General features: G+C 38.1%; 1 protein-coding gene across 7 annotated transcripts; it reads right to left on the reverse strand.

Annotated features, from left to right (window-relative positions):
• Window positions 1-559: 559 nt before the first annotated feature.
• Window positions 560-26,800, reverse strand: FBXO15 (F-box protein 15). 7 transcript variants are annotated; one of them, XM_086894069.1, is made up of 10 exons: window positions 26,721-26,800; window positions 22,393-22,506; window positions 20,377-20,481; window positions 16,617-16,859; window positions 16,152-16,361; window positions 14,341-14,470; window positions 11,984-12,066; window positions 10,692-10,837; window positions 5,061-5,185; window positions 560-1,753 (listed from the first exon to the last, which is right to left on the reverse strand). In XM_086894069.1, the coding sequence occupies exons 3-10, from the start codon at window positions 20,478-20,480 to the stop codon at window positions 1,484-1,486; spliced, it is 1,311 nt and encodes a 436-aa protein (XP_086750195.1). In that variant the 5' UTR covers window position 20,481; window positions 22,393-22,506; window positions 26,721-26,800; the 3' UTR covers window positions 560-1,483. The 7 variants fall into 7 exon arrangements, with proteins under 7 accessions (XP_086750195.1, XP_023777412.2, XP_023777411.2 ...); XM_023921644.2 differs by lacking the exon at window positions 26,721-26,800 and adding an exon at window positions 25,896-26,173; XM_023921643.2 differs by lacking the exon at window positions 26,721-26,800 and adding an exon at window positions 25,896-26,173 and having other exon boundaries at window positions 22,393-22,509.
• Window positions 26,801-27,263: the final 463 nt, after the last annotated feature.

A 27,263-nucleotide genomic window follows, 5' to 3' on the forward strand; every position in this document is an offset into this window, starting at 1 on the left:
GTGACTGAGCTACCATTTCTTTGCTAAAGCTGGTATCTCAAAGACTTGGGCAAAAATAAAATCTAGACTGGCCACTTGGCTGCACAGATCACTTTCCGTGTCTGTCATTCATCGCACCCAGTCCACATGGGTAGACATGAACAACCAGCCTCTATATCACTTCAAGGGATCCCAGTTCCCATCAGCAGTCAGTAAGAAAGAAGACAAAATGAAGCTGATCATTCTTTTTAGTGTGGCTAAGGACCAAATGCAGAAACATTTCAGCTGCTTCTTTAGGTAAGGTTAACAAGGAACCTTAGTTAACCTAAGGTTAACTAGAACTGTTTCAGCCCCAGCTTCTTGTCTTTGAAAGTTAAATTAACTCTCTGGCTGTAATATCTATCTACCTCTGCAGCACAGAAGACAAGTGCTTACACACAAACATTGTTTGCACAAACCAATTAATATATGTAAACAAATAAAGAGAGAATTTATTTTTAAGGAAACCACTACCATAATAAAGTCAGAGCAGTCAACAATATTATTGTCCTTGATAGGTAATGACACCAGACTCACAATATAATGTAATTTTTTTATTTTTTTAATACAGGAAGTAGAAAATTTTATTCTAAAGTTACTCCAAGGAACTGGAAAGATCAGGCACATATATTCAATTTTTTATATGGATTCATATTGTTAGATAAACAATAGTATCAGACATACATTGTTTCTGAAACAACTGAATGTTACATGCACTCAGTAAGAACAAATATTAGCTAAGGTTGGCTGATAATTGGGACATTTACCCATAAACCAATATGTGAGGCAAGTAACTAGGCTCAAGTCAGACAAGGTCAAAGAACATGGGAAAACAGAACAAAAAGGAATTTAAAGAAATGTCATAAATTCTACACATGACTTTCTTAATAAATGCCTTGACTGACATATTTTTCAGATCTGACTTCCCATCTACCCTTTCAATTTTTTACTAAAATATATTTAAGTGAAGTTTTTCTGGAAAAAGCGTTTAACAAAACTGTAATTTACCAACAACACTCCAACAAATCTGGAGTGAACAGCACACATCTTGTTTTATTACTAAGCATAAAAGTCAATGTTGCCAAAACCAGTGTAGCTTATGTAAGGTAAGGAGGCATCTTCACAGTATGGCTCTCCAAAGAAACAATTCCTTAACCATAGTAACAGGTGTCTACAAAGAAAAATCCTCCTAAAAATAATTTCAGTAAAGCCAGTGAGAAACAGACTAACCATATAATGTTCAACAGAGAAGAAAACTTCTCACTTACATCAATATGTCTCTTTCATCCCTCAATTGCCAGTAAGAAACAATTAAGCAATTGCACTTGTTACTGGAAAACTTGAATGAACAGTCTTGCTCATTGGTGTCCATCTTAAGCATCAACAGTTTATTGTTGTTTTTGTTGCAGGAGGGTTGTTTGTTTGTCTTGGTTTTTAAAGTAAGGAAATTAGTGACCTAATTAAGTCAGTAGTTTGTTCCATACCAGCTATTTACCTTTTTGGTGCTTACATAAAGCACCAAACTGACTATAATATATTCCTTGGTTTCTTCCAACCATACAAACTCAACAGAGACTTTCCCCTCTGAATCCACATAGTCTGCAGTATAGATATGACCCATGTAATCATAAAGGCCAGATGACTTGGCAGACAGTTCCATGCGGACCGGAGCACTAAAACACCAGAAGGGCTTTCCAGTTTCATCCAAGAGAGTCAGATCCATCACAAAGCAGTCCTACAAACACAAGCAGAAGAGATTATTTCCTTATGTCATGGCACAGTAAGTAGGTCTATTCCTGATTTTAGAAGAAGTATCAAGGGCTCAGAGAGTTTCGTACGAAGGCTAAAATCTCAAAATAAAATTGATAGTGCTTCACTGACCTACTGCAACAAATACTGGCAAGTTTTCTACAGAAATCAAAATTGTAACCTACAGACATCAAACACTGTGCTACAGAAGGGACCACTGTCAAACCAAATCAGACATTATTTCTTGAACATATTTAAGCCCTTAACATCTGTTTTTCTCAATTACTAGTTACTTTATCGTTCAAGTAATAATGGTAGTCCCTTCAATATGAGAAAACAACCTAAGTTTAAACTTGGCTGCTAAACTTGTGTGAATGCAGCAATATTTGCAAAGATACTCAGGGACCACCCAAGGCAGTGCACACATAATAACCTTTCCAGGCCAGCTGTATACAGCACTTTTTGAAAAGATCACAGCTTCAGTTCCCAAAAAGGAAATATTAATAATCTTGATGTAATACCTCCTCTTACAAATTCTTGAAAATATCCCTTTACAAGATTACACAACTAGCTAATTAAAAAACATTAACGCCAATTCTTTGGTCTTTGCAAACTGATAGTTTCACATATCCCTTGGAAGCATAGGAGTTGTGTGTCATTGTTATCATCAGCTGTTCCTTACTCTCATGAGTTCTGAATCACTAAATGAATCAAATTATCTTAATTATGTTCTATCTGTGCTCCAAAAGCATAAACAAACCAACACCACATATTCCATGCCAAAAAAATTCATTTGGAATGTTTTATTTCTCTGTACCAGATAGCTGTGCTTCTGTTGCTTTAACACTGCTTTCACTATTACTTTACTTCAATCAAACAACACAAGGGCAGATGGCACAAACATGAGGCAATATGATACACACAGTTTCCCTAAGCTTTTTACTGTAGACTATGCTGAAAATACAAAACTCAACCCAAACCTATTGATGGTATAATAAACTTATATGAGCTACAGAATCACTGGAAACAAGAAAGAATTACTATCTTCTGGTCTGACAACTTGCATATAAAAGGCCAATTATGAAAACAAAGTGGGGGTGATGTTGGGTGGTGGAATCGTGGGGTCCTCCCATGCATTTCTGTCCTGGTTCTGGGTGAGGATCGTGTTAATTTTTGTAGTAGCCAGGAAGGAGCATGGCTAAGACAGGGAGGTTGTTCTATACCATCTCACCTATTTTCCAGGGGCAAGGAAAGGGCTTTCTTCTCAGCTGGGGTATTGTGGCATGGTCAGATTGCACTGCACAGTGAGAGTCTGCACGTGAATCACTAGCTTCTCTTGTACATTCTGCTTTTTAATATTGTTGATGCTACTCTCCATCTTCTTATCTCATTGCTGTTTCCAGTGAACTACTCTTGTCTCTACCTTGATTTTCACCTTTTGTGCCTCCAATTCCCCTCTCCAGCCCAACACAGGGGAAAGAGGAAAGCAAGCCAGTAGCACGTGATTTGGAGTGGTCACAGTGAGATCAATAAATTGGAGACTAACATTCCTAAGCCATGACAATTCCCAACTATCTGTACTTCAGCAATTAATTTTTTTATTAAAAAACCCAGAAGTGCCAAAAAAGATTTTGGGGTTTTTGGTTTTTCTTACAGTATTAAACAAAGCAAAACTAAATTCAAAGCAGTGGAATGTCCTACTTCTGAGGCTGATGTTATTTGACCTGCACACATTTTAAGAACTTTAAAGACTTATGGTAAAAACCACATTGAATTCAAACCACAGCTATACATGTTGACATGTTTCATTTGTCACCATAAAATGAGGGGTTTAAAAAAAAATTGTATTCTTTTTTATATTATTATAATAGTCTGTATTATATATATAATATATTTTATTATAATATATATTATTGTGTAATATATTATATGACATATTATTGTGTGTTCTTTATTATATTATTATACTCTTTATTATATTATTATATATTGTCCCAGAAACAAATACTCAATATAATTTATGCTATAAGTACGTATAAGGAGAGAGACTAAAATGGATAAACTAAAGACTACAGCCGTAGCTCTCTGTTTGCTCTGAGAGATAACTTCCTGAATTGTTATGTACCACTCAGGGTTATTTTCATGAAAAAAAATATTCTGCCAAGCAGCTGTTAATCCTATAGAATCATAGAATGAGTTGGGTTAGAAGGAACCTTTAATAAGTCATCTAATTCCAATCCCTTGCCTCAGCACGGAGAAAGAATTTTTTTGCGGGTTTTTTTTCCCCCAATGTATAATTTACATTTACCCTCTTTTAGTTTAAAAACACTGCCCCTTGTTTTGGACATGCGTGGTAAAGAAGTCTCATCAAACAGTATTCCATTCCACATTTTTACAAGACTGGCAAAAACAACAGTTTTATTCATTTTGAGGGTTTTTTCAAAAGAAGTGCCAAAATTGAAATTAAGTGTTGAACTAGATGACTTTTCAGTAGTGCTTCAATTACATTCATTAGAATTTTCACGACTTCTAAAACATTCATGATGATAAAGTACATTTAAAAATATGTGCCTTCACCACTATTGCAAAACCTACAGAATTACTCTGAAACTTTGTTTGAAATAATTCTTTTGGAATTTTATCCAACAGAATGTGTGAGTATTCCTCTAAAAAATAAAGAGTTATTCCAGCTGACTGATGTACCTGATTGGAGCTAGGTGCTGACTGTGTGGATGTGAACTGTAGTTTCTGCCTGTGTCCACTGGCATTTTAATGCTCCCCAGCAGTTCTTAACTTTCACTGCATATACAGCACAGAACTGCAGAGTATTTCCCCAGAGGTTCAAGGCTTATTGCTTGCAAAAAGGAAAACCAAATCAACAAACAAAAAACCCAAACTAAAACAAACAACCACAAAAAAAAACAAAAAACAAAAAACCACCCTCACACAAAACCAAGAAACACCCTCACAAAAAATACATCTGCAGTACATTTTTTGTGTCCAGTCTTTCCAAGTAGGGCTGGTCAGTCACAGCATCTTTGCTGAGTGGAAAGCACTAGTGTAATAACGCACATATAATGAGTCTATCATGCAATCCAGACTCTATGAGAGTAAGGAAAAAAGGTTTTTCACAAAATTAACTTATTTTTTTGGAATATTTGAATAGAGGTTTTTGTCAAGTTACAGATACCTTCTACAAATCAAAAAATTGTTTAAAAATTAACATATTTAGGATGCACAAACATAATTCTGTTGTGAGGTAAGCATTTCCAGAAACAACAAATATTTCTGACCTTTACATTGCCTTTAAACACATCTGTTTCCCAGCATATGCCAAGTGTCCCAATAATAGGCAAGTGCTTCCTATTATCCTTTAAGTTTACAACTCTGAGCCTCAGGTATCCGTTTTCAATGTCACCTGAAAATATAAACAATATACAACATTATAGCAGTATAAATCAAATTCAGCCCAAGTACACTGTAAATGTTCCCTTATCCTCTTTCCAAGCCTTTTTCTTCCCGCTCACCAATAAGAAACCCTGGCATACACCAGCAGCTAAATATCAAGCACATTATAGTGGAATTAAGTTGCAGTATGGAGCTTTGATTCTGTGATCCATAGTAGAAACAGCAGCTAAAAAATTATTTTGTATTTTTTAGTATAAAAATAGGAATGCCACCTAAAGAACTTACACAAGGATGAAAGGAGTAAATTTCACATTCAGCATTTCACTTTCATGCCATTAGTGCCTCAATCAGTGCCCATTCCCCAGAAATCAAGTTCAAGGCTAACACACTAAATGAAATTATGAGATCCCACCCTCATCCTTTTTCAAGTTATTTAAGTATCTCTCAGCTCTGACACGAAACTCAAATAACCCAGTATAAAAGGTATACAGATAACTATTCCTCCTAAGAAAGGATACTGCATCATTTAAATTGACATGCAGTATGATTTGAATCAAGTTTTAAAATTATGGATTTTTTTCATTTTTTTAATAGCTTTCCAAAGCATCTGGAGGTTTTTTTTGGCAGAATTACTATGATTTCTGATTTTTTTATTACTACATATAACCATATTTGTTTGGTATCTCTTCCTCTCCTCTCAGAAGAGACTGACTTTTTTTTTTTTTTTTAATTGTTTTCTTTTTTTTTCCTTTGCTGTCAGAGGAGTTAACCACTGATTCCAACAGTCTAACTGTAACTTCAGGTACATCATAGTGAACACGATTTGACTACAAAGAAAAGTGAAAATAAAAGCACACAAGCAGATTTCTTGGTAGGACATCCCTTAAACAAGTTTCCTTGAACAAGAGATATCCTCTAAAAAGAGCAAAACAAAAGCACTAGAGATCTCAGCACAAAAAAGGAAGTATCTAGCAGTTGCATGAGACTGATGGGAAGGGGGAGAAGGAATTCCCAGGAACATAGTGCTTGTCAGGATCCATTAGCAGGTCATGGATGGTAAGGTAAAAAGTGAAGGGGCTTGCAGAGGTTAAAGATGCAAGTGAAAGAGTGAAAAAATAAGTGTTTTGCCTGTGATTCTCCTTCAATCAAGCCCAAGTAGCAGCATGAGGCTACAGACAGGAGAAACATCAGAAAGGCTGGCTGTGAGTTAAATGGCTGCAGCCTGCATGCAGTGGGAGCAAAACCTCTGCTTGAAGCAGACAGACGGAGGCAGTGATGGAGAAAGCAAGCCCACACTTTAGCACAGAGGCCAAAAACTTCCCTGAACTGGTACTGTAGAGCCAAGCAACTCCCAAGATACAGCTGGACACAAACCAGTGCTGGAAAGGAATCACTCACCAGTAGGGAGTCCAAAGAGTACTTACTCTGGGAATGAAGCAGCCCAGCACATGATAGTGAACAGCAGCTGCAGGTTTTTCAATACAGACACTGTCTGGAATAGGAGTATGAATACAGTGAAACCAGCATGACTGTGCTCAGGAAATATTTTGTATGGTTGAAGGAAAATGCAATCCTCCAGACCATGATACCCACTGTCCTTGCACTGAAGTGCAAAATAAATCAGTAAGGAAAATGTAACCAGAATTCATTTCCAGGATCCAGCTCTAAGTAGAAAAGGGCCATTTAGTTGATACCTGTCTGAATGCTTCGCTTCCAAAACCTCAGTAAACCAAATTCAATGACAAAATTTCATTCAAGGTAAAAAATATCCTATTTAAATAGTTTACTGACTAACCACTGAAAGTCCACATTTAAAGTTGAGCTTTTACACAAAAGACTTGAAAACATCAGTGTCAATAAGCATTTTTTCCAAAGGGAAGGACTATCCGGTTATCCACAATTCCAATTTGAATGGATTGAACTATTTCTCTTACTCATTCAACTCAAATGATGTTTGAATGGAACAAAAATGGATTGAAAAAAGCATTCTTCTAATAAATAATGATGCCCAGGACATCGCTACCATTGCATGGCATTAATACATCATTGCTAGATAGATCAGCTGACTAAGGTGTTTTGCAGTTACTTCTACTAACTTTAGCCAGAATGGAAATAGGCAACGGATCAGGAATCTGAAGGCTAATTATTCATGGGTTGGTTAATCCAGTCTTTATATATGTTTTTTTAAATATAAAAGCTCCATTGCAGTCCTCACATTCAGGAAAAAGGAAAAGAAACTGAAGCAAGAAACTGAAGGCTAAGTACAGAAATCTCCCCTTCCTCACCCCAGTCAGATGAGAAAATGAAATTAAAGAGCAGAACAAACAATGTTAAATATATGAAGGAATAAAATTGGACAGGGCTTTCTTCAACCTGATCCAGACTTTGTTTCATTGTCCCTTTTTAATATCTCTAGTCCTTGGTTTATACAAGACACATATAGCAGCAAAGCAGCAGAGTAAGTCACAGGGAACAAATATTTCCACATAAAGGTAATACCAACAAAGAGAACATACATCATGTAGACAAACTTCAGGGGAAAGAGACAAATAGACCAACAGCTCCAAAGCACTTGTTTTAGCTAAAAGTCAAGGAAATTTGTTTCGCTAACCAAGCCTTTGTTTCAAGTTGTCATCTGAATGGTATTTTCAGAGGAAAAGCTGTGCTTAACACTAATTCTGGTGCCAACAACCAACCTTAACAAACTGAAATGGTTTGAAATGAACTTAAACTTGCAAATCAATCTTCAAGGTCAAGCAAAACATTTCAAATGCCTGATATGAAATTCTACAAACAAATCTTAAAAGCTCTCTAAATACACAAAAATCAACTCTTACATTTTGCAAGCACAACACATCAGTTTACATCAACAAAAAGTGACATTGAAAAGCCAAAGCTTAAACTACCATGTGGCTACAAAGCTGTGCTTAAAAAGTTGAAAACCTAGGTAAATACATGTCAAAAATATTTATTAAAAAGCTGGATTCATGGCTTCTGGGAGTCATATGAAAAGCCTGTCAAAACTTCCTGAAAACAAGGAAAGTTTTCTAAATATTTTCAATTCAGTTACAAAGTATTTAGCATATTCACCCTACAGTATCTGTCAATGAGACCATATTAACAGTTCTGTTTACATGAAAGGGAGCATAAAATAAAATTCTACAACCCATCCAAACAGCTAGTTACTGTAATGCAAGTATTAATAACAGAAAAAAAAATCTGAAGCCATATACACTCCATCTGCTGCGTTCAGTGAAGTGTGACATAACTTTTTTTAATTTAGTATTAAGAATTCTGCAAAAATAATTGAAAACAGAGTAGCAAAATGAAGCCAAATATTAATAGACCCTAACAAAAAGCAGACAAAAATTAAACTTGAACAAATAAATCAGTTACTCTGCAGGATACAAACAGGCACTCTCTGGTAACTTAGGAATGCCTAGAGCTTCCTAATGAAAACCAATAAATAAGTAAAACAACAGTGTAATAGCTGACAACTGATCTGTGCCTCAAGTTGTGGGAACTGCCATGGGCATGTCACATCTATAATTTAAAATAAAACTGGACTGAGTGGAGAATTTAGAGAAATAGCAAGACTTCTCAGTATGTTGCAGACCTCCATGCTTCAGAGTCCTCCCAGAGGATGGGACAAAGAATACTACTAGAATGGAGCCTAAAATCTAAACAAAAACCCTCATACACAACCAGTTTAGACAAACCTGGCCACATGCAGCAACACCATGTTCGTCACAAGGAGAAAAATGAACAACAAACTATAATGAAAAATGTGACAGCAGACAGTCATAAGCTGCCTCACTACACCATTTTTGGAGGAAGTCAAGCATTTTCCAAAAGAAATTACTGTGCAAGCACATGGAAGGGACTAGATGACAAATGAGCTTATTGTCTGTAGAACCATGGCTTCAGCTGTCTGATGTCCTCTGAGACCAGAATCTGGTGGCTACCACACTGCTGAAGGTCACATAACCAAAGCAATTCAGAAAACATAAAATGAGCATAAAACAGATTCTGTAACTTGCAAAGTGAGATGGCATTCACAACTTTAGCTCATGGACCTTTGCTTCAATTTGCATAAACATCAGCTTAATCCTCTGTGGAAGTAGCTTCTAAGCAGCAAGAAAGTGATACCAAGAATGGAAGCGTGCTACATAATACTTTTTCTTGTGCAACTGTACTGCTAGGAGCATAACATTTTCAATTTCGAAAACAAATCTGATATTCAGCTAAAAACAAAAACCAACACAATCCCAAAAACCCAACCCTCTGGCGAATTTTGTTAAATTTTTTTTGAGAATAAAAAGAGGACTCTTGTACTGCACAACACTTCAGGTAAGATTTCTTGCTACATACATAGATTTTCACTAAAGTTTTAGCCTTAGAAGTTTCCCTTTAATTCAAACTTAGAGCTTTTCTGGAATCTGAAAACATGTATATTTCATGTTCAAGGACTACAAAGCTCCACACTGCACAAGGCTGCAGTCTAAATGACAGCTCCAAATACAAATGAGAAAAACCAAACCAAATCACGGGGACATTCTGTAGCCCTGTAAAAGCACTCACGCCTGACAACAGCGCCCTCTACTGACAGAAAAACAAAACGTTCTGAAATCCACAGCGCTCAGGCAGGCCGGTATAAAAAAAAAACACTGGGAAGCAGCAATTAATTTACTGTACTTAACTCTAAGTTAAATTAATAACAGTGTTTAATTTTAATATTTTAATCTGTCTCTGCTTACAGAAAGACAGCTGTAGGAAGCTGTAGCTGTAGGAAGTTATGTTCAAGTTATGTCAAAAAAGAGATCTCCTATGTATTTTTCAAAACCCCAGTACAATTATAAATTTGGGCTGTATGAGAACAACAGAGATGGTCAATCATGTCTCATCAAAAGAAGTGCTGAGAACAGAATGAATCATCAGTTAAAACCAATGACTGAAATTGTTTACCACACAATGAAAGGATATCAGAACAGGCAACTTTAACCTCATTGAAATAAAAACTGTGAATCTTAAAGTTCACAGTAACTTCTATAAATTCATCTATATATTTAATCTGTCTGTGCATCCAAAGTATACTCAAGGAGAATTCTACAGAAACAAGCTTCCAAAATGTATGAGGACAAACTGTCTACCCTTTATAAAATAAAGTGAAAAAACCATCAACCTGCAACAAGAGCTGTGCTACTGCATTAGTAATGCAGCACAGAAGTAAAAGAAAAGACCCTAACGATCTGCAGAATTTGTGTCCCTGGCCTGACACTGTGTCAATGTAACAACGGGCAGACTTCTTACACAGCAGGCTTAGGACACAACACAAAGCATAGCACAGATATGGTGCACACAACGAACAGTAAAATAGCTTACTCTTAAAATTCCATCCCATGGAATTTCACCCCTTACAGTTTCACCCCTTAAAACAGAGAAACTGGATACAAAAAGGAAAGTTGTAACAGCAGGGATCATTTTTAAAACAGACACTATTGTTCCGTCAACTTTACGTTTTCTGCAGAAGAGGCACTTGAATGTTCCACACAGGTACATGCAGTTTCTGCCATGGAGATCAAGATGCAGGCTGTAGTCATGCAGTCCATATTCTGAGTCAACATCATCCAGTAAAGGTTTATTAGGTGGAGGAGCATATTGACTCGAAAAAAAAAAAAACCAACAGAATTTAGCAACAGGGGAAGGAATTAATAGAGATATAAAATATAGCCTACACTGAGATTGTCATCTTATGGCAGTTTTGAAGTCAAACCTCTCTAGTTCATTGTGCTTCTTTTATGCAAATACAGTGAGTGTAACTGAAGTCTAATACTGCTGATCAGCTGTTCAGACTAGCCAAAGGCAGAAAATACAGCAGTCAGCTTTAAAAGGTACAGCTGTTAAACTTAAAAACATGGACTTGTCTACAAAAGAGAAAACAGCATGAGCTTAACTTCAAATCTAAAATTCCACTAGGTTCTAGAGACTTCTCTGAAATAGCAAATATTGAAATAATTTTGTCTGTGCCTAACTAAATAACTACAGCCCACAAATGACCTGATGAGACCACTTGCCAGAGGAAACTGAGCAACTTCTACACAGGATTCAATTTGGTACTCAGGAAGATGGTGTTAAATCTTACATTCTGTGTGAGAAGAGCCTCACTAAGTTATAGCAGGCATTTAAGACTACTGGTAGATACAACACTGTCTGACCAGAAAACTGAGTGGGAAATAAATTCCGCAAATACTGTTTTAAAGCTAAAAAATTTGTATTTTAAAACAGTTTACAATATATAAACAGGTATTCGATTGTACACTGCAATATGCACGTATATAAACAGTTCACAGGAAACCCAGCTACTTTCTCAATAGGACTAAAAGATAAATGCAGGCACCTCACCAGTTTACCAGAACTTTTCCCCCCTTACACAGCCAAAGATTACTTCCCTACTCTGTGAAATGTTTCCCTCTTTTCTATTTCTCTTTCAGATATGAAGAGGAAATAAAGATTGCTTGTGAAAAAGGAGAAAGTATGGGCAGCATATTTCTAACTTTCTCAATACAGCAAGTACTAGTACACTTGTTAACTAAATTCATATCCTCAATAGCATAACAGTAGCAATGTTTTATATGAAAATGCTTCTACATTATTGTATTTAGTTACTGTAACTATTGTTTATATTAAACAAGAATAGTTAATTACTGTCTAAATATAAACCCCTTGCCAGCAGCCAGTTTTTAGTGTAAAACCCAAAGCTCTATTCAAAAGGTTATCTTTATTACCCACAAAGGAAAACCAAACTTACACAGTAGCAGAACCCAAAATGCTTCTCTCAAGAAGTTGATTATAATGAAGATTTGCCATAACAAAAGCAATTTCATTTTTCACCTGGAAAGTTAATTAAAGTACATCTATTTTCATCTGGAATTTTTTTTTTCCACAGGGTTTTTCTGAGCATTAAAAGTCATAGATAAATTCCGCTACTTATTACTTTGCCAATTACTGTAATAATGTTAGTAATGGCTTGCTTTAACACTAGGACTGCTGAAACCTTTACTGTCTTTTCACAGGACTCCACAATATATACAAAAGATTACAGCAATTCTGTATTAAAGGAAAAGAGAGGGAAAGTACCTATGCCAAGGCAAAAATAATGAGAGCAATCCAAGAATTGTATTTCCCTACCTTCTACTCGCCATTTTAAAAAAGATACCTAAACAGAACCAAACAGCACTTACTTACAACTACTGAAACATCAAGTTTATTTCCTTATATGTAAGGAACTATTTCCAAAGAGGGCTAACATCATGGAGGAATACATAATTGTTTAATCAAAACTCTGAATTTCAAAGTAAAAATCACGTCTTCACCAGATTATTTACTCCTGGGAAAACATTAAAAACATGTTTTTAAACTTCTATATTTGCCTATATAGTCATCAATGTGAAAACTAAATAGAGACAGGGAATGGATTTAATTCAAGAACACAGACTGCTAGGATATCAGCTTTTTTCCTTTAAATGCATTTTTTACATCCTACATGTACAAACACATAAGTCAACAGGAAAATAATTCACTGCCACAAGTCTATTTTTCTCCTGAAATGTGGGCAACTACTGTTTTCATCTCTCTGGATTACCAGAAAATTACATCCTCTATGCAAACTTTTGACTTTTTAACTACTCCTGTATTTTCATAATACAAAATTACAGCTATAAAGGATTTAACTAGGGAGATCTATCACGTAATTTCTCAGTCTCTCTCTCTATCCAAATACCAGGAGGTGCACATAACCTGCCCTTGGTTTCTGTTATGCAGCTATGTGCAAAAAAAACAAGATGTGTGGCATTTACAATTATTACACCCACTGATCCTTAACTACCTCATATTACTCTGCCTACACAGAAAACAAGAAATTTTCTTTTCAGAGAAGCAAGCAAGGAAAATACATTTGAGTGAGGCACTCGATTCTTAACAACACAGAACTTGGTTATGATTGAACCATTTCCAGGTGCTGAAAGCGTTCTCTTTCCAAGCATGGATGGGGCCAATGCATAAGACCACAGAGCCAAAAATACAGGGACACCACTCTACAAAACTTCTGAAAATACAAGAGAAATGGCTGTTTGTTTAGGAGAGCTTTTCACAAGACTGAAACAACCTGTAACAGGTTTATGCTGGTCAGGTACTCTCAAGTTTTCTAAGAAATGGACTTCACTCTTACCTTTAAGTAAGAGTGAAAGAAGCAGTCCTTCTGCAGTTTTAAACATTGCCTCTGGTGATTGTGCACATTTGAGACAACATGCTTGCATCTGGAAATTAGACAAAACTTGGAGGAATTGCTCACAGCCTCCCAGAGGAAAGTTCCTTGCCAGTTCTAAATAACTGAAGTCTATGTCAATAGCATGACTGAAGGGAGAAAAAATGGGCTGCCACCTCTGAATTCAGATCAAGAGCAGAACACCTGAGACAAGCCTACATAGCACCCAGCCCTACATGGCTACAGCAGACACAGAGGTCACAGTGCATTCTGTGCAAAGGTGCCGATTCCTTCTGTGTACAACTCTACTTCAGGTGTTCTGCACTGCCCTCTAAAGACATTCATCTCTACACCCACCCTACAGAGGCTAACTGCTTAACTTAGACTCTTAATAGGGCGTGTTTTACAGCATTCCTACTGCTGGAGCAAGACACAGATACTTGCTGATGCAGATTACAGCTAAGTTGCTATGAGAGAACTCATCACTTTGAGTGATGTGGACAGGTAATGGCATGAATCAGAGGAAGAAGGACTTCTCAAACAATTCTATTTAAAATTGCTCTAGGATATCAAACTTAGGCATGTGAAGACTGCAAAATAAATAAAATTGAACACAGTATCTAATACAGAATGATACGTAACTGATCTTTTAATTAGAAGTGGATTATTTTTTTAAAGTATATATACTCCTGCAACAGCTCTTTAGGATACAATAAATCATCCACTTACTGTCCCTATATATGTTTTATGGTTACTAGTTTAAACAAGATCTTTCAAAATCCAAAGGGGAAAAAAAAAGGGGGAAGATTAAAAAAAAGCCCTCCCCAAACCCAAACTACGAGCCAAAAAAAAATATTTGCCTTCAAAACATAATAGTATACTGAAACAAACTGTTATCTTACCTTCCAAATTCCTACTAACAGTCCTGGATTCAGACTGAAGAGCTGGACAAGCTCATCAGCACCAACTGCTACACTACTTTCAGTGAGGTTAGCAAGATGGTATTCAGCCATCAAGGAAAATCGACGAGGTCTTTGAAAAGAACACACAGAATGTAGCAAAAAGACTATGTCTCATTTATGTAAAAATTCACCCTAATTTCATTTTTAACTCTGAAGTCTGACCGGCGGCACGTGATGAAAATGGTTCTGAAAGCATTTGGCATGCAGAGTCATAAATGATACATTTGAACTACAGTGTAATACCAGAATCTCAACCTCTAACAAGAAAAGAAACAAAAAACACTATATGATCTTATAAAACACTTTTAAAAAAAGAACTTAAATTCTTGCCCAATTTTTCAAAATACAGAATTACTTTACAATTTGTTTTTGATACTTTATCGATAATAGATGGAATCACTGAACATTTATCACTGTGAAGCAAAAGTCAAAGGAAAGGGTCAAACTGTACATATAACAAGTTTGTGTTACAAGAAGCTTTCCTTTTTTAGAATTTTTTTGCTGTATTTTACCTATAATTAAAGCCATTTAGCTCTAAAACACTCTTAAATATAAGTTCACGGACACTCTTATTAACTAATGATGCATTAAGAAAAAGAGCAGAAGGTAGCATTTGCATTATTTACATTGTTCAGAATGAAGAAAGAAGTCTTTCTAAAATCCTCCCAAATCCTCTCCAGGCTCTTATTATATTCAAAACAGTTCCCAGATTTCCACATAGTATCACTGTAGTATCACCTACAATTACACACTGAACACTGCCTGAGAAGGGACATCCACAACCTTCCCAGACTACCTGTTCCAGCGTTGCACCACCCTCAAAGTAAAAAAATTCCTCCTAATCAACAACAACCCCTTCCATCTTTAAGTCAATCTGGCCTGTCTCTGCACTACTGCCTTATGACATACTGAGATTGGTGAAACCACTGCCTTCATCTATAGTCATAATTTCTAAAAATTTGTAACTGTGAAATAAATACATCAACTGCCTGCTAGCTTTCTTTTTTATTTTCTACATATGAATCATCATCTTGGTAAAACAACTACATTTCCCACATAATTTGACTGCAAGACCTGTTCAGCTAACTTTATACAAACGATTTCTCTGGATTTATTTCTTTTTTTAAGTAAATATTTTGCTTCTGGTTGAGGAACCAGGTGGTTTATAGGTGAACAATTCTCTCCTTTCAGAGCTCCATGGCTACGGGCTTTGTGTAGGAAGCATGTACGCTGCACTTACTACACACATAGGCCCAGATGTGTGCAAAACTTCTTGACAGCAACCAAATACCTCAAATACATACTTTTCATTTAAATATATTTTTAGAATATAATGACAAAAGCCGCTGTACACATTTAAGCTAAAAAAAACAAAGGACACGATGTGGACTGCATGACTTTATATGCATGTACTGAAGATTGTGCACACAGATAAACAAAGCCACATAAATAATGATGAAATTTTCAAAGCTAAATTTCTCTCAATAAATTCTCCCAGTCCAAGTCAGGACTTATCAGTCTGCAGATCACATGCCAATAGCTACATTAACCTCTGAATTAATGCTGGATTATACTATTTCTTGCTAAAAAGCTCTACCTAAGAAGAGAACAACATAGAAAGAAATATTGCAGGGAGGCTTTCTAATGAAGAGTTAACTCACTGAGATAAACGAATGTCAGATAGGTCTTACAGACACATTACTAACCAGTTGCACCCAAAAAATCCTCATAAATTCTATGTTAAAACTCACCCATTCTTGTTAGGAGGTCTGCATTGGTCAGGAAGCAATGGTGTAACTCCAAACAGTTTTAGGGTTGACAGGATGTCTAAGCATGGCCAGTCTGTATCGTACCAAAGTATGGTAAGAGATGTGTCCTTAAATGATAGGTTTGACTTCTCTACTACATGCTCTTTTCCATTTTTGTCCTTTAGAACAATTATCCAACTCAAGCCAGAGACTCTGTTATTTAGGAATTGAAAGGGGAGAGCGGTCTTTATAAACAAATTCCCAAAGTGATAAAACTTAAGCTATGCTTTCAACAGATTTTTTTTTAATTCTAACTAACTGCTATTTATGCTCCTCAGTTTCAGTCATTTATAGATTATCATTGTACCTTCCCGTTATGAAATACATTTTATAGCTCTACACCCCCCCAAGCCACTAATATTTTGTATATTGTTCTCAAGTAAATCTTTGTGACAAGGCATTGCTTACTTCATAGCTTCTTTGTTTTTACATGGAAGGCCTGTATAAGGATCTAGAAATTTAACGAGCCGCATTACTCTAGTTTTGAAGGCAGACACTTGTTTGATGATGTATTCTTTCTTCCAGTACCCAGGCTTTTTATCATGTAGAGCAGCACAGCCCAAAGAAACAGTTTCTGTGTGTTTAGACTTCATTTTCCTAATTGTCCATTTTGGGTGCAAAGAACTGGAATAAAGTTTCAGCCAAATTCCACTGAAAATAAAAACAGAATAAAGAGGAATACATTTCAAGAATAATCACTTCATTTTTTATATGCACATCTCAGATACCACTGAGTACAGTGTTAGCACAAAAGCAGTCTTGTCTGTCTTCCTGGCAATATGGGATCCAGAAGGAAGCTCTGTGACAGTATAGTCATAGTCAGCAAAGTACGTGAAAACTGATAAAGGTTAAGCAGAAAATTTTGAAAATTCCACCCCAATACAATGATGCATTCCCCTCATGGAAAATCAGGTAATGGAATAAGTGGTTTAATGCCTCCTATTCAACAAAGATAATCTGTACACTTTGAGTTTCTCAGATCCAGCTGAAAATGGGGTGGAGGAGGACAATTAGAATCACCTTTGTTTGGTGGTACCAATGTCATGTCAATCCCTTCTGCACTCTCTTAGGAAAAGCCTAGAGAAGACATGATTTTCTGAAGTCAAAGAAATATGGGACTGCAATGGTTCATCTCTCTCATGCCAGGACAACTGTGAGTTCACATTTCACCTCCCCACACCCCAGTATCTCTAGGACAGTCCACAGAATATTGAGTACAGGAACCTACAAGAATTCAAATAATAACCTGTGAATAGAGGTTGCCAATAAGTTTTCTAATTTTGAAGTGCTACACACACAGCGCACATAACTGCACTAAAGAAAATGAATAGTGAGGGCAACAAATTCTTAAAAGACACTTTCTACCATTTTTCAGCAAGATTACCTTTAGCAGTTCTCACTTATCCTCAGGCAAACTCACACTAGCATGTATTGTACAGCATCTTGTGCTCTCCTTAAAGCATTCAAGGACTGGATCCATCCCACACTACCTCCTACCCATCAAAACCATTCTCAATTCATCAGCTGCTGAGAACAAGTCCCCACATGCTGAGAGCCGGGCTCTGGTTATTGATGCAAACATACTCAGGAATTTTGCAAAAATCCTCCAGCCTGCTGTTCTGTAGATATATACAGAACTCCCTACTGCCACTTTTTGAGATAACAGTGTCTAACACAGACCAATAAGCTACTGTGACTAGTAAAGGTGGGTTCACAGTCAACATGAGTTTTCAACCCTCCTTTCACCAAAAGCAGGGTGGGAAGGATAACATAAAGAACAATTCCATAACTGAAACGAAGTTTTAAGATACTTCTATTTTAAGACCATAAAAGGCAGCCAAGTTACCAGATAGTATAAGATATTTCTGATGGAGGGGGAAAATCATTTTTAAACTCCAAAGCAGTTTAGAATTGTCCAGTGATGAAAACAAGGAGAGATGTCCTTAACATAACATCACCAGGGAACATGAGCTGGTCTTCATCAGCCTAAAAAGTCCAGTAAAATAACCTCCTATAGAACTCTCCTGTTAACTAGGAACCCCTTCCCAAGAAGGACATCTTTTAATGGAGAGATAATCTGCATCCTACTGTATGATGCTGAAAAGACAGGGCATAGTAGCAAGCATTTCCTGCATTTTGAAGTTGCAGACTCAGGCAATTTAGTTGACTGAAGACAGACTAATGACAAATACCTACCATCCTCATCCTCACTTTCAGTAACATACTGCATTTTCCTTTCCCAAAAGAGTGTTGTGCAAGCAAAGAAATTAGTTCAAGAAACATAATTCAGCTAGTGCAGAAAGACAGAGAAGATGAAGGACTTGGGATCACAAGTGTTTAACAAGGTATCACGACCCCTTCATCCTCAGCTTCTGAAGAAGTTGACAACCAACAGGGAAGCACAAGTTTGAATCTTTCACAGCAGAATACATGCCCTTCTTGCCTCAAATTGTTAATGCTCATCTCAAGGCTTCTTACTGGACATTACTACAACAAACCAAACAAACCTTTTACTGCTAACTCAAATGCCAGAATCAGACATCATCAGTCATCACTTCACCACAATGGCAAAAAGACCTTCCCCTGTGCTCTCACTTCCTCTCACACAAGCATGTTCTGCTGGTGATTAGAATCCTCAGGCTTTCGCAGGCAGACCATAGCTATGAACTTCCCACACCGCATGATAGGAAGGCTGGAATACCCCATGCTGGGGCAAGGAGGGTGCAGAAAGGGAGCGGTCAAAGCATTTCCTCCTCTTCAACAGTTATATTGGATACATCAGTGCCAAGAACTGTTCAAGTGCAAGCATTATATGAACAGCCCAAAGACAATCTCTTCATTAGGCAGCACAGACACACCGCAATGAAAGACTGATGGTCCTGTTGCATCGAGGACAGCACCCTGTATATCCAGGAGAGCAGAAATATCCTAAAAAAAAGATACTCAGTCCAAAAAACAAGGTCAGATTTCTTATAGAAATATGCAGGGACTTCAATTAAAACTTCTATTAATTCAGTGCAAGATTCAGGGTCTTGAGAAGGTCCATGAAAATACACCAGGAAGAAATTACCTGGTCGCACTGAACCAGTCAGGCTCCTAGATAAGGGAAAGTAACTCTAAGTGACATTTGTGCACATACACTAATCTCTGTTGAGATTAGAAAATGGAAACAGACATCGCTGGGATGGAGACAGATGAATCATCTTCCCCTGGACAGCCACAGTGATTTTATCCTGCCTTACTGTCCTGAAGTGGAGAACACATACCAAGATTGGTAATTTGTGTCAACTATGCAATTTTTATCTACCCTTACCTGCTGACAGCCTCAAAACCTAGATCTGGATTACAGATCTTCCTTTTAAATTCATCAGTTTGAAGGTATCAATGCCAAGGTAAACCAATTAATTCACCATACAAGTTTTGGTAAATAAGGGAGAAATAGAATCATACCAGGTACAGCAACTTTATATAGAGGAAGACATTTTTCTCATTCAAACAACACTAATTCAGTAGAATCCTAGAAAGAAAAGGATGCCCAGATCCTAGTTATCACATACCAACCCAGTCTCTCCTCTTTACCCTTTCACAAAATTATCATGATATTGGTAGGAGCATTTTATGAGCTATGTATAAGCAATAAATAAAAAAATGTGTTGGTATTTATCTTCATCTCTCTTGTTCTCATTTAGAAATCACCAAAACTTCGCAAACAGAGCAACCAAACAACAGATAAAAACCACCAGTGGATTATTTGATTGAATCAATCACTCTGCAAAAACCGGATGAAAGAATTAAGTAGGACTTCAAAATTGTGAAAGTTATGACAATTCCATAAAGCTAGGTAACACACCATTAAGGATCACCTGAACTGAGAAGTTTGTGCAGGTTCATGTGAATACAAACAAATATATGCAAATTCTAGAACAAAAGTGCTAACAACAACATTTCAAAGCACTGGATTTAGTTTTTGCCCCTAAACTCCCTTAAACAGGCCCTGCACAGCTAGAATTCCATGCAACATGTACTGCGGGCTATGCAGGGCCATTTCAGCAGTTACTGTCCATAGGTGCATGCATCAGCATTCTGGCATCAGAGAAACTAAATTAGAAAGACTCATAGTTCAGGTAAACACAGCTGTGGCACAGCTGAGACCTTCCCTCTTCCTTACTTGTCATTGGCCAGCTCATAGAAGCGCTTATTCACACAACCAAGAGACAACAGGGACACAGCATCCAAATAGGAAAATATCTTCAGCAGCACTTCTGATGGCATGCTAGAAAAGAAGAAAAAAATGAATACTGTTAGATTTGCCTGCGGACTCAAGAAAAAACAATGGCAAAGAATTTTAATCTCAAACCAGACAAAAGCAGAAGAGGTGGAAACCAGCAAGTTGTAAACAGATGAATCAAAAATCACCTGAAGAGTTAAACTGTGGAGTTTGGGTTCTCATTTTACTCTCTGGTATTTGGCACTTGCCTAAAATAATCCATCACAACTTATTTAAGTGGCACAGCACAATTACATTAAAAGTTATGGGCTTGCATTTTCATTAAACTTTGTTAACATTAACTATGTTTGACATGAAACTACATGGTTTAGCTTCAGTTTCTTACTGCTAGTACCGTAATTTTGACATTTATTCCATAACCACCAGCATTTGCAAAACTGCAGATATATTCACTCTCCCTTTTGACTGCGGTGTCAGGCCTCAGGATGCGCCAGGACAGGAATGTCCTAGTCTAACAGCAAGATCATGCTCTACCTCATCATAATCTTGAAATTATACATGCTCAGGGGTCTTGCACCGTTTTGATTTATGTCAACAGAAAGATGTGAACTTCAAAGTAAGAGCCAAGTGATATCTTGAAAACACCAATGTCTCTGTGCATCTGGAAGGCTGCCTGAAATGCAGATGCCAGTCTAAGAATGACAAGCAGAACATACCCTGGAGATGAGCTAACGTGATTTTTGCATTAACAGACAGAAACCTCATACCATTCAAGCAGTACCTCGTAACTGCACAGAGTTTAAAATACACACATTTTATACTCTAATTTTCTTCAGCATTGACTATGGTCACATCAAAATCACCACTGAAAATAAAAGGTGCTGTGAAAGTCAACACCCCAGCTGTGCCTCTCGTCCTGCTACTACTAGGTTATTTGCAACACTTGTTGATTTATAACACTGCTTCAGAAGCAGAGAGCTTTAAGGGGTTGCATGATAATGCCAATATCTCAATGTTTGTATTGAACTCAGAATCTTAGTCACATTGACATAGAAGCAACATGCCAAAACTCACACTGTTATTATGTGAAATAACTCATACACTGTAAACCCAAGCAGTTAGTGCACTCATTTCAGAGATAGTTTAGAAGTGATACCTTAAAAAACTGCAAATTAGCTAAAATAATATGCCTGATCCAGAATTTTCAACAGCACTTTTTACAAACATATTCTTTCTCCTTTGAAGAAAACTCAAAGGACTTTTTTTTTCTCTCACCATTGCATCAGTCTGACACCACTGAACTGGTAACTCACTGCAAAAGGGAAGCTATCAAATGTATAAAACAAGGAAAACTAATTACTTTTTCAGGTAAAATATTCTTAGAATTTTTTTTGTAAAAATTTTATTAATTTTCAAAAAGAAAACAACTCACAATTGTATTGAAAGTGCCCTTTCACTGTCAAACAGGAAGAGAAACATTTAGCTTGCAGTAAATATGCAGCAGCCACTTATTCCTCCCCCCACATCCCAATCCGCCGTTCTCAGCCTCTCTATACACTAAAATACACTTGATGACAACCAATAACCAAGAGAAACATGTGAAGGTTAATTCCGAACTGGCTTTCAGAATTAGTAATAAAAGTAATAAAATAACAATTTTTATTCTCAAGGAACAACACTGACCACAACTTGCAAAGGAGTTGCTTAAGGCTTCACATGGCTTGGAAAACCTACATATTCTTTATGAACTTACAAAAGAACACAAAGGATAATAATGCCAGAAAACATTAGAAGGTGAACACAGGATCCCCAAGTAGGCCAGCATAGCAAATCTTTTCAACTGAAAATATTTGACATAGAAATCTCCAATATATTAATATAATTACTGCAAGCAGTCAAAAGACAGCTCACAGGGAGATTTCCACTCTTATTCCTAACAAAGACATACATACTCACCACTCAATGCACACATTTCGTTTCGGTCTTATGGGAGGTGTCAAATACAGACTTTGAATTCCAGCATTTACAGTTTCAGAACATTCCCCAGGCTGGGCAGCAAAGGTCCTTAACCTACTTGTAAGAAGGACAAGCTGTTAAGAGCCACATATTCAGAAAATGAAGAAATACACATATTGTGCACACCTAGACACAACATTTCAGCTAAGGCAGAATGCAGGGAATACATCACATGGCAATCATTATGATTTGAACAATTACACCCAAGTTAAAATACCTGGCATTAAGAAGATTCAAATTTAAACTCAGAGCCGTCAATCCTGCGATTGATCTCTCACAGCAGGCAAAGGGAATAGTGTTGCTCCCCCAAATCACTTTGAATCCAGTAGAACTCTATTACCCTTAGATAGCTGCACCACTGTGGCCACCACAACCAAGCTCCACTGAGGCCCCTGTAGCAAGTCAAACTCGCCAATTAATCTTCTGTTTCACAAAGTTACTCCAGATATATTTTTGAGCCACCCAACTTTACTAAGATATCAGATAAATAAAATACCTTGAAACTTCCTCAGAAACTGAGGTTCAAAAAGGATTTGTACACTTTCAAGCATAAACGGCAAGAAAGAAGATTTAATCCAAGAAACAGAGAGCAGCTAACAAGCTCTAAGAGATGTACTGGTGTTAGACAGACAAATTTCTTGTTGGTAGAATTGCTTTGTTAAGGTTTAGGACTTGAAATGCTTCAATTATTTCAGACCTGGGGGAGGTTAACAAAGCTTGTGAAGAAGGATGGTCACTGATAGTGGACACAAAGAATGCAGAATTTACAGACCACAAGGATACCTGGAATAACTCCCAAGATAAGGAAGAAACTATTAAAGCAAACTCAGAAATTGTGCTGAAATCAGCTCCAGCTCCAAATGTGTGAGATTGCAATCACTGACCCAAGAAACTCACTGACACAAAAATGAGAAAGACTGAGCATGCAAACTAATTAGCATGAGAAGCAAGAGACCAGTGGAAAACTAATTAATAAGAGAATTATGTAACTTGTACCAAATGAAAACTAATTCCTTCCTTTGCTAAAAAGTATAAATAGTAAAAAGTTTTGATAGCTGGTGTGCTGGCCTTGTAGATTTGCAACCCAGCACCCCCTTCTTTGCAGAGCTGCAAATATATCAAATACCTCAACTCTGTGTCTAGATTGGCCTCTTGCACACCATGGTGAAAAGAAGCTATTTTGGCAACATTTCCACATCACAATTTAGACAGAAAAGAAAGGAACTTTCCATATTTCTAACACAAATTCTAACAATCCAACCACTTACATTTTTTCAAGTTTTCTGATAGGAAGGACTTTGTAAACTGTAATTGCAAATAAATACTATCATTAATCCACAGAGAAATATGGAGACAGTTTCAATCTTAAATAGTTACACTTCATACCCATTGATGCCACCAAGCAGGCAGAGCTCCTCATTCACTGCATTATTGATGTTTTAAATTGCCAGCAGATTTCCAACACCTATTTAAACTAGCTCTGGGTTTCTAGGCAACCAATTCATATGGGGGGAAAACAGCTAATTTTGAAATGTATGGGTACCATATACATTTAATGCCTACTGTTCTTGATTTAAGATTCATTTATGCTCAAAGAAAAATAAAATCAAAAGAAATTAACATCTCTGGTCTACATTGTAAACTGTGCTATTTAACAAAAAAAAATAATAAAAAAAAAAAAAATCCAAGACATTTTGCTGAGAATTGTTATAAGCTTAACAAAAAGATATGCACATTTCCGCTTGGGTGTCAACCACAGATAGACCAACTAAAATAAAATTTAATTAAAGTAGTCTTAAAATAAATACAACCAAGACCAAACAAGGGTTTTACTCATGTATCATTATCCAGAACACTTAAATGATGAGGCACTAACAAACTGCCATTAAAGGGATTTAGACACACAGGTTATGTTCAACAGCAGCAGAGCTACCACTTCTGTATGTTCCAGGGCAGCATAACCCAGGCTATTCTGCCCTGAATCCATGCTGAAAGCAGAGAATTTGGGCGTACTCAATAGGGACACAACTCCACAGACTCCAGGAAAAATAATAATTCAAATAAGATTCTGGATTTTAAAACCTTGGACAAGCATAACCTGCATAGACTGTATTCAGTCCGTCTTGCTCACTTTAACCATCCCCCCTCTTGTTCACCCCAGGGAGAAATATCTGAGGAAAGAAACATTTTGCCCACACATGCCTTGAAAACTTTAATGCAATAGCTATTGTTTTGTAACTTTCAATTAATAAAAAAAAAAAAAAAACAAAAAAGAACTGCTGAACTTTTGCATCTTCCAAAACAAAAATATTCTCTAGGTGTGAAGAAACAAACAGCAAACCCAATCCATAAATTACTTTCCACTTACTGTGTGTGCTAAGATTTTAAATTAGCATTAACAAAATGCTTTTACATTGCATTGACACAGCTTGGGCAGATAAGCCTAAAATACAAGTCAATGACAGTTGTTACACCCCCTCTTTAGAGACTTCTAGAACTCAGATGATCTTACTGAAGAGGCACAACTTCAATTGCTTTTTCATTGGCTTTCAACCTGGGGGGCTCAGTTTTGTACTGGTATTTTCATTTTCACACCCTGTAATACTTGCCATGTGCCTTGGTTTTTTGATGGACAGCAAACAATTGTCTTTAAAGTTTCAAATTTAGTTTCAAATAATGTACACAAAGTTTTAAGTAGTGAAAAAAACAAAACCTTCCTCCTCCACCTGTTAAAGTTCATCTGGGGATAAACAAAAATGACAATAATGGTTTGACATGGGTTTGTTGGGTTTTTTTCCCTCAGCTAACAATGCCAGTGGTTTTAGAATGTAAATATTATCCTGATCCATTTGCAGGTTAAAAAAAAGAAAAAAAAAAACAACCAAAAACAGCTGGTGGAATGAAACTGCTATGAAACCCAAGATGGTACAAACATGTTAGCAGAAAAACCTGCTTTCTCAACTTTGCCTGTAAGCCTGAAGATTTAAAATTTTGATAGCGGAACTTGTACTGTTAGAATTAAGGCAATCACACCTTCCAAAGTGAAACCCTCCTGTAGCAGTCTATGTAGCTACGTAACTCACTTTGTGGCTACTCATTACAGCACCTCCTCCTAGCTGAAGGATATAACGAAGTTTAAGCTCCCCTTCCCAGGCAGAAAGGAAGTGTTAAACGCAGGCCTCCGTGCACCTAGCAACACCAGCGTTTCCCACAGCAAGATGTCCATAGGGCCGGGGGCAGGGAGAGGAGAGCACCTTGGCCACAGCCCTCGCCGTGAAGAGGCGAGAGCTAGAAACCAAAGTCGTGGAGCAGGTGAAATAAGTTTCCCAGAGAAGCAATGGGAGCTGAGGGAAAAAAACAAACCACCTTCCCCGTTAAAGGTGAAGAAGGCCGAGCAGGTAGCCCCGGGCCGCCAGAGCCCCGCTCGTCGCGCCCATGATTACCTGCCACGGCCCGTCGCCATGGCTCCTCTGCCGCGGGACAGCGGCGGCCTCGCACCGCCGGCGGGGAGGGGACGGATGAAACAAGCGCTGCCAGCGCCTGGGATACTCCCTGGGGCGGGGTGGGACTGCGCCAGCCTGAGGGAGGCGGTGCCCGGGAGCGCCGGCTCGGGGAAGGCGGGGCTGGAACACGCCCGTGTGGGAAGGGTTATCGGCCCGGGGAGCGCTAGTGCTGCCGCAGGGAGCGTGCGGGCCGCTCTCAATCCTCAGTGAGCTCGGAGCTCCTGGGCACTGTGCTCCCGGGTCTCAGAATCACAGAATTAATTAGGCTGGAAAATACCTCTGAGGTTACTTAGTCCAACCTATGACCAAACACCACTATTTCAATTCGACCACAGGACTAAGTGCCAATTCCAGTCTTTCCTTAGAAACACCTCCAGAGACAGTGGCTCCACCACCTCCCTAAGCAGCCCATTCCAATGTGCAATCGCCTTTTCTGTGAAGAAATTCTTCCTAATTTCCAACCTAAGCCTCCCCTGGTACACTTTGAGGCTATTTTCTCTTGTCGGAGGCCGACTCCCACCGGGCCACAGCCTTCTTTCTGGGATTTGCACAGTGATAAAGTCCCCCTGAGCCTCCTTTTTTCTAGGCCAAACATCCCCAGCTTCTTCAGCCACTCTTCATCAGACTTGTGCTCCAGACCCTTTACCAGCTCCTTCTCTGGACCCGCTCCAGCAGTTCAATGTCTTTCTTAAACTGAGGGCGTCAAAACTGAACACAGTACTCAAGGTGTGGCCTCAACAGTGTCAAATGCAGTGGGACAGTCACCTCCCTAGTCCTGCTCACAACACTGGTTTTAATACAGGCCAGGAAGCCACTGGCTTTGGCCACATGGCGCACACTGGTTCATGTGCAGCCGCCGTCGATCAGCAGTCCCAGGTCCTTTTCCACCAGCATCTTCCCAGCCCCTCTGCTCCCAGCGCTGCATGGGGTGGTTGTGGGCAGGACCCGACACTTGGCCTTGTTGAACTTCATGCCGTCCATCCCAGGCATCGATTTAGCCTGTCCAGATCCCTCTAGCCGTCTCCATCCGTAGAAATGTCAGCTTTGGCTTTAACACATGTATGGGTGCAAGACCAAGAAAAACACATACGAAAACACAGCTTTAAAAGGGTGACCGCAGGCGCCGCGAGCAGCCCCCTCTCCCCTCCCCCTGAGACGAGCCGGGGGTCCCCGCCCGCGGAGGGCGGGCTGTAGCGGTGGCAGCGGCGGCGGCGCTGGGCATGGTGGGCGCTGTAGTGACCTGCCTGGGAGCCGCTCCCGGCGGCGGGCGAGAGAGGGAGCCCGCTCAAACTACCGCTCCCAGGACCT

The sequence above is a fragment of the Cyanistes caeruleus genome, chromosome 1 (assembly GCF_971803275.1).
Source record: "Cyanistes caeruleus chromosome 1, bCyaCae1.hap1.1, whole genome shotgun sequence".
In the NCBI taxonomy this organism is placed as follows: Eukaryota; Metazoa; Chordata; class Aves; order Passeriformes; family Paridae; genus Cyanistes; species Cyanistes caeruleus.

Bases quoted from the DNA above. Each gene is read 5' to 3' on its own strand.
- FBXO15 (XM_023921643.2), bottom strand. From the start codon at position 25,915: ATGGCGACGGGCCGTGGCAG. The intron at 12,067-14,340 runs GTAAGATAACAG...TTAACTTTCCAG, and splicing joins TGTTAGTAGGAATTTGGAAG to GTGAAAAATGAAATTGCTTT. The intron at 5,186-10,691 runs GTAAAGTTGACG...TTATATTTTCAG, and splicing joins GTGCCTCTTCTGCAGAAAAC to GTGACATTGAAAACGGATAC.